Source organism: Glycine max, chromosome 6 (assembly GCF_000004515.6).
Source record: "Glycine max cultivar Williams 82 chromosome 6, Glycine_max_v4.0, whole genome shotgun sequence".
Classification (NCBI taxonomy): domain Eukaryota; kingdom Viridiplantae; phylum Streptophyta; class Magnoliopsida; order Fabales; family Fabaceae; genus Glycine; species Glycine max.
The window spans coordinates 19,309,192-19,317,749 of record NC_038242.2 but is presented as its reverse complement, the minus strand read 5'-3'; the positions used below and the strand labels follow the sequence as shown (position 1 = coordinate 19,317,749).

The 8,558-nt window shown below is 29.8% G+C and overlaps 1 protein-coding gene across 1 annotated transcript; it reads right to left on the bottom strand.

Annotated features, from left to right (window-relative positions):
- Positions 1-7,810: 7,810 nt before the first annotated feature.
- On the bottom strand, positions 7,811-8,332 carry LOC102663694 (uncharacterized). Its single transcript, XM_006582504.1, has one exon. It carries the CDS (start codon positions 8,330-8,332, stop codon positions 7,811-7,813), a length of 522 nt encoding a protein of 173 aa, XP_006582567.1.
- Between the last annotated feature and the right edge of the window lie 226 nt (positions 8,333-8,558).

Sequence of the window (8,558 nt, the reverse complement as noted above, 5' to 3'; positions counted from 1 at the left end):
TAGAAACTCCCTTCATGAGAACCCTAGGATCTTCTTTAGTAGCTCTAGCCCAATCCTCTTGTAGTCTTCTATCCAATATCCTTGGGAGGTAGGATTGCATCACATCTTCTCCATCTATCATCGTCAATCTCAATTTCTTTGTAAAGTTTATTCTTAAACCGATCACTAAGTGTTGTAAAGTTGTCTTTGAAAAGATTAAAAGTTAATAAACAAAATCAAGATAAAACCAACGCATAACTAACTTCTTCTTTATCAAATATCACTTGAGATCATTTCAAGGTCCAACGCCTTAACGATTCTCTCCGCTTTTCAAGTTTAAAGATCGTTTCAAGGTCCGGCGCCTTAAAGGATCGTTTCACTTAAAAGCCAATTAATTTTAAGTTGAAATCTAACAAAAATCTTAATCATCAAAATAGATAGTAAATTTCCCTTCACCTTTAATTTATTTATATTTTTCCCCTCTATTTATTTTATTAAGTTTAATGTGATCCACCTATTATTATAAAATTAAAGTTTAATTTGTTCTCCTAATTTTCAAAATAAATGTATTCAATTGAGCTAACGATGTTATTGTTATTTCGAATAAAAGTTATTTGGTTGAATTTGGTCTATCTATTATTAAAAAAATTTAATTTTATCTCTTAATATTTAAAATTGATGCATTTTGGTTCTTTATGTACAATTGAGCTAAATGATTTAGAATCACCACTATTTTTAATTTTATATTATTAACTTTTAAAAATTTATTAAAAAATAAAAAAAATATAATGACAATTTTTAACCCTCATAATAATAGTAAAATTATTAAAAATAATGAAGTAATAAAATCTTGTAATTTAAATATAACGACGGCTCAAAATCATCATTGTATAAGAAAATAAATATTTTAGAATAGATAATTATTTATACTATTATTTACTAAAATAATAAGTTTATTTTAGTAAATTAACAAAATTTAAAATCACAATTTTATTTTACTTATATAATAAAATTATAATATTTTAATATTTTAATCATTATTATATTATAATAACTATTTAATAAATGATATTTTTTTATTTTTCAGCTTTTACATATAACTGTTATGTATTGCTATGATTGTCTCTTAGTTCATATCTTATGACTTTGAACAATCAGTTTATCAATAGAATTCTTTTTTCGGTGAAAAGAATGTTAAATGTAACATAATATTACTATATAAAATTTAAGTATTAATAATAATAATACAATAAGTATAACATGAAAATTAATATTAATTATTTTTTATATTTAATAATATAATATTCTTTAATTTTAATGTTTAATATTGAATAAAATAAAATTATATATTTTATTAGTTATCATAAAATCATAATTTTTTATATTTTATATTTTTTATGTAATTTTTTTTATCAATGTGGAAGTTCATACTGCCAATATACATTTTAATTTTTTAAAATGTTTTAAAATTTTAATATAAAATTTAAATAGTGATGTTTAAAAAGGTCGACATTTGCGATTGCCACTGTTCATAAGAGTTTAATTTTGAAGGAAAGGATGGAAGGATCGAATTGCATCCATGGTTATCAAATTCTTGACGTAACTTGTTAATTCGTATCAGTTTACAAGTTTACTTATTCTTTGTGAGTTGATTCTTGAGTAAACTCTTTTTTTAGTAGACTCTATAATATCTAAGTAAACTCGATAGACTCTCGAGTTTACTATCAAGTCAATGAGTCAGCAAGTTAAAAAAATTAGATCAAAATGTAAGTCATTTTGGGTTGTTTTCTGTCTATTTAGTGTTCAACATACCTTCACTTAGTGTGTTATTCTCAAATACAAAAATTGTTACCTTTAATAACATCAAACTCTTGTTATCTAATAACATGAAATCCTCGATGGGAATGATTTACCACTACTATAACATCTGCAAGTTATTATCTAGTAGTAATGTATTACTAGACTTGGTTATTTAAGTATTGTGAAATTTATGATTTACTATTTTACTTTATTATATTGTTGAAATGTTTATTTGGTATGTTATTTATAAATATGTTGTTACTATTTTTATATAAAGTGAACTCTTACAAGTTTACAAGTTGAGTCCACCAGTCAAGTCTATGGAACTCTCACAAATCTACGTAAACTCTTGAGTTTGATAACCTTGATTGCATCGATTTCAAAAGTTAAAGATTACAATAAATTTTTAATAATAAAAGAATTAAATTAAACTAAATAAATAAAGAAAACAAAAGTATAGTTTAGGTTTTTATTTGGAGATTCATATCAAAATTCTAAGGATGAATTCAAGTCTCCCTTCAGGTGCAAACACTATAAAATCTTTTATTGGTTAAGTTTGTCTCAACAATTTATATCAGGGATCATTAATTTAGGGGTGTGAAAAAAAAATTAATTCGGATCAAATTGCGTTGTAATCAAACCTAAATTGAACTAATTTTTACTTGAATTAGTTTAGGAAAAAAAAGTGCATTGTTTTACAAAATCAATTCGATTAACCAAATTGTTTTTGTAAAATCGGTTCAGTTAAGGTTTTTACCTGAATATTTTTTATTTAGGGATTAGAATCAATTTTTTGAAAGCAGTTCAATTTTGAACCAATTTCTAAACCAGTTAAACTATTTAGGTATAAAATCAAATCGGTTAAAATAGTTCAGTTAGATTTTTTTACCAAACTAATTTTTTCACACCCCTATTTCAATAAGATTCATTCCATATAGAAAGCCATAGGAATGATAATGGAGACTCGTGGACCATAGAAACGTATGTGGTTGGATTATGGAAGCCTTTCACATAGAAAGTCATAGGAATGAGATATTGGTTATGATAGAGCTTTCCCTTCCCATGTCCTACCATACTTTTGTTAGATATTAGACCGTGTAGATATCATTTTTTTTATAATCATGTTATTGGTATCAAATATCCACCAAATTTAATGTAAATATCATATATAACATAACATGTTAATATATTGTTTCACGTGTTACTAATTTGACCTTGCTCTTTGTGTTGGGTACTTCAACCCCCTTTTAGCTTCAATTCTTTCATATATTGAATCTTTTCGTCTTCTGGATTGTTTCCTTATGAACTCAATAGACTGATATTTTGTATGTTACCTAGTGTCTCTAGCAACCCACTTCTAAAATTAAATATCTTGTGGTATAAACATTGTGTTTTACAAGAATTACTTAAATTTGTAGCTACACACAACATTTGGTAAAATTCAAAGATATAAAATTAAAAATAAAGAGTTTTTTTAAGTAGTCCAAATTGATGGGGGGAAAACACTCAACACAATAACACAAACTCAATAATAGAGCAATAAGCAACAAAAATTAAATTTCCCTAAACTTGCAAGAATTTTTAAGGAGCACCAGCAATAAAACAAAAATAAAACCACAAAAATAACACAAGAGACACAATGCTTAACATGGAAAATTCCTCAAAGTAAGGGTAAAAATCACAGGTTGTCAAGACCAATGAAATAATCCACTATGATCAACAAAGGGTACTAGAAGGTCTCCAAGGAGTGTACAAAAGGTGCTTACAATCAGCCAAAGCAAACAAAGTGTAACGGATCATTTTTCGTAAAATAAATTAAAAAGGTTTTCTATTTAAAAATAAATAGAGTTTTAAAAAAAATGATGATGTTTTTATAATTAAAATAATGGTTTGAAGGAAAATAAAAAAAAGATATTTTATTTATTCATTTGAGATGAAATAAAATAGAGTTCTTGTTTATAAAATAATAATAAAAAATGGAGTAAATAATAGGCTGATAGTATCATTGCTATAAATAGAGACACATTAGGTCAATTTTCAGACTGACGATATGTCTCCATGCTTCCTCTTCCTCTCAATTTCATTTTTCCTTATTCCTCTCCCAAAATCCTCTCTTTTTCCCACATACACCCAAACATGTCTCAGTAAAATAACGATATTGGACTCATTAACCGTTGGATCGTTGTGAAAACTGAGCACCAGGTTCAGAACTCATCTTCGAACATTCTCACTATCACAATTCATTTTTCCTTCTTCCTCTCCCAAAACCCTCTTTTTTTCCCACATACACCCAAACATGTCTCAGTAAAATAACGATATTGGACTCGTTAATTGTTGGATCGTTGTGAAAACTGAGTACCAGGTTCAGAACTTATCTTCGAACATTCTCACCATCACAATTTGTGAAACAATGTCTAAGATGAAATAAATGCCCTTCGCATCATAGCTTTCTTTTTCCCGTATATACCCAAATCTATTCCAGTAAAACTACAATCTCGGACTCGTTAACTATTGGATCGTCGTGAAATTTGGACACCAGGTTCTAAATTCATTTGCACACATCTTCACCGTTAGGATTTTCAAATTAATATCTGTGGATGGAGAAATACTCATTGCACGTAGACAGTGGAATAAAGGCTTCAATCCTTCTCCTTCTCTCTAACGCTTGGAAACCCTAGTAGAGCAACCAGAGGAAAAGCTTGAGAAATCTTAGGAAACTACTAGAGATGCCGCTATCACTTCTGGAATACACACATTAGCTCACTTAGAGGTAAGGGATGAGTTTATCGCAATTGGGGGTTAGAATGAACATGTGTAGGGATCCTTAGATGATTAAATTGGGGTTTATTTTGAGATGTTGTATGTATTGAGTTGTGAACTATGAATTGTGCAATCACACAATGGTAAGACCCTTTAAGGGTGACGAGTTTTTGCACGACGATTATTGTGATGAGATCTACTGTGGGAACCTGACAAGTTGAATCACTTTGAGTAGTTGTGTGTATTGCATAGTTCATAGGTAAGATGTATATGATTCATGAGGTGTGATAACATGCTACCTTGAGATTATACTATTGTGATTGAGACTGAGTGTATGTGATAAATTGAGTATGTATTGACTTATAATATATATGTGCATTGAGATGTTGTGTGCGTTGAGTTGTGAGCTATGAATCGTATAATCACACGACTATAAGACCCTTTAAGGGTGACGAGTTAATGTGCGACGAGTATTCTGATGGGAACCATTGTGGGGACTCGATGAGTTTAATCACAAGCGCGATGAGATAAAATTATATTAAGAACAATTGAGGATTCGTGTGTTTTGTACAATTCATAAATAGAGTTTGTGTGCTAAAATGTTTTTTGGGTTGAATCTGAATCAGGAGGGAGAGACCCTGACAGACTCTTTAGAGTCTAGGCCTTGGGGGTAAATACACCCGGTTTGTGTGCTCATTTAAGTCTGTGTTGATCCCATATGATTGGAGCATTCTCGTAAAACAACGTGACCATGACTGGTCTCCCTATGATTTTACCTAGTGAGAGTGACTCGACTTATTAGTGTGCGGTTTGTCTTGTCATGTACTCCTAGGCGCTCGACGAGATTTTTTACTGACATGGTACCACATTGCATATAGGATTGAGTCTTAGTGTATCTGACTATCTGTTTCATAATGTTTGTGTATTGATCGATATTGATTGATTTAATGATATTGTGTTTTGATCCTTGAGTACGTGAATGATGTGAAAATGAATGAGACATGTTGTGTTGTGATATGATGTTATGCGACAAAGTGGTGGAATGATGTGAATTATGTTTAAGTAAGTTGTATTTCGTTTATATGATATGTATATTTAAATGTTGTCTTATTTCTCTCTATTAGTTAAGAATATGATAATTCATTTCCCGTGTGTTGTTTGTGTTTGGATCCTGTGATGATCTCAAACTTTGTGTTCGTGGGAGCAGATGACTAAGTGAATTGTTTTAAGGAACCTTGTGTTGAAGGACGTCGGGACACAATGCTCTGATAGGATGTGATATTGGAGCATGAGTTTTGTTTAATTACATGATTTTTTTAACCAAAAATGTTTCTGACAAGTTTTATTTGGTAACAGTAAACTGAATGTGAACCTTTTACCCTTTTGAAATGCTTTTATTTAAATATGTTTTAAAAACTTTTAATTAATTCTAATTTCTTATTCCTTTTAATATTAGTACATATATGTGTGGGGTAGAGGGTGTCACACAAAGCACCAATGCTCACAAACAAGAAACAAGAAGATGAAAAATCCCAATTGTAGAACAAAAATTTGTGAAGCACTTATCTCCCTCTCTAGACTTCGTTTTGATGGCTATTTTACCAATCGGGGATAAAAAAATTTGGAATTTTCCATTCGGGGGTATATTTTAAAAAATTAACCAAAATGGGGTAAGTCGTAACAGGTGTTACGACTTCTAATTCAAAAGTCGTAACACACGTTACGACTTTTTAATTTTTTTATTTTTTTAACTGAATTCGTAAAAATATTTACGACTTCAATGTAAATATATTTTTTTATGAATTTAAAGTCGTATTTTTTTTTAAAAAAAAAACCAAAGTTGTATTTTGTTTTACGACTTTAAAGTCGTAAAACTATTTTATTTTATTTTTTAAATTTTTTAAGGTATACGACTTCAAAGTCGTAACATGCTTTTTTAAAAAAAACATTGTTTTACTATTTGCAGTCTATTTTTAATTTGTTAACCTACTTTTTTTCATAAATTTTTTTTATGAATTTAATAATGTTTACGATTTTATTTTTTAAAAATAAAAAAGTTAAAAAATATATTTAAATATATAATAAATAATATGAAGTTGATTTTATTAGTATATTTTTTGTGATTTTATTTGATATGCTATTATTTTATTTTAATGTTTAATTATTTAAAACATCTTATATATATTTTTATTATAGTTTACTTTAAATGTTTTTTTATTTAAAGTTTAAATAATCTATCAATAAAAATTAAAAACAACATAATTAATACATTAATATAAAACACACAATACAAATTAAAGAAAAACATAGAAATTACAAGTTATTTTTTTCATGTACCTGTTTGTATGGACAGTTACTCCGATTATGTCCTTCAGTTCTACATAATGAGTATTTCTTAGGCCTATTTGGAATTGGTTCATCTATCTCATTATGTATTCGAGTAGTGGCCGACCTGCTTGATGTCTGTCGTTGTTTCGAAGGATCAGACATAAAATGCGGACCTAAATATTGAGGCCATGTGTCTTCACTTCCAAGGGAATGAAAATGATGATGATAAACTTTGAAAATATTTTCCAACTTGTATATAGGATCAACAAAGTCATCATAATTTAAATTGCAAAAAGCACCCGCTATAATTGCATGCGAGCAAGGTAGTCGAAGTGCTTGAAATTGTCCACAATCACACGACCATTCATTCAATTTGACAGTGCATGCCATTGTTCGTCGACCAAGTTGCGTATTTGCAATTTCTTGAACCTCAAACTCCCCTGTTTCTTGAACATACATGCGAACATAATGCGAGATAGCAATGTGTTGATTTTCTTGCATCATGACATATACATCTTCGGAGTACCTATGCCCTGCCTTCATCATATTCATGATTTTGATGTTGTTAGTGACAAATGAATCATTTATTTTATTAAATGTTTCATTGACTAAGGCAGTAATAGGTAATGATCAGGCTCCTTTCAAAACAGAATTCATACATTCAACAAGGTTGGTAGTCATATGGTCATACCGTTTTCCTTCATCGTAGGTCTGAGTCCATTTACTCTTAGGAATTTGATCCAACCAATTTGCTACTTGTGGAAACTCTGCTCGCATAGCGAGCAACTTAGCCTCAAATCATGGTTTCCTCATCTCATACCTTGTGCGAAAAGATAAAATAATGAGTAACAAATTTAGTTAACATGTAATAAAGCAAGAATATGATGCATGAAATAGGAAGAAACATACCCATATTGATGACTTGTTTTTTTAAGTCAACATTTTAAAAATGTTTGTTACAATTTGATGCAATGTGGCGAATGCAATACACAGACGAAACATCTGGTCCATTCCAGCCAACGCGTTCGGATTGTAAAACTGCTACCAAATTGGTTCCCCTGTCTGATGTAATACACAAATTTGGTTGTGAAGTAACATATCTTCGCAAATAATGCAAGAACCACATCCAAGCTTCTTTAGTCTCACTCTCAACAATTGCAAAAGCAAGTGGAAAATTATTCCTACTACCATCTTGTCCGATGGCAGTCAACAAAGTACCATGGTATTTGCTAGTTAAAAATGTCTCATCTACTTGCACAAGTGGCTTGCAATATTTGAAGCCTTCAATGCATGGATTAAACGCCCAAAATACACGGTTAAGAATCACCCTAGGAGGGTTATCGTCACCTTCCTCCATTGAAGATGAAGTTTTGTATTTTACTATGGTACCTGGTACAAAGTGTTGAGCAGCTGTTAACCATATAGGTAGGTAACTGTATGATTGTTCCCAACTTCCAAATGCCATTTCAAGAGCTTTTTGTTTAGCTATCCATGTTTTTTTGTATGAAATAGTGTAATGAAACCGTTGATGCATGTCTATAATCAAGGTTTTGATTTTCATACCCGGATTTTTTTCACTAAATGAACAATATTATGGGCAATTACAGAAGAATCTAACCTAACACGATCTTGTGATATGGTAGAATTTGTGCATGTGTGAATACCGTTTAATTTCTTCAAATCCCACCTTT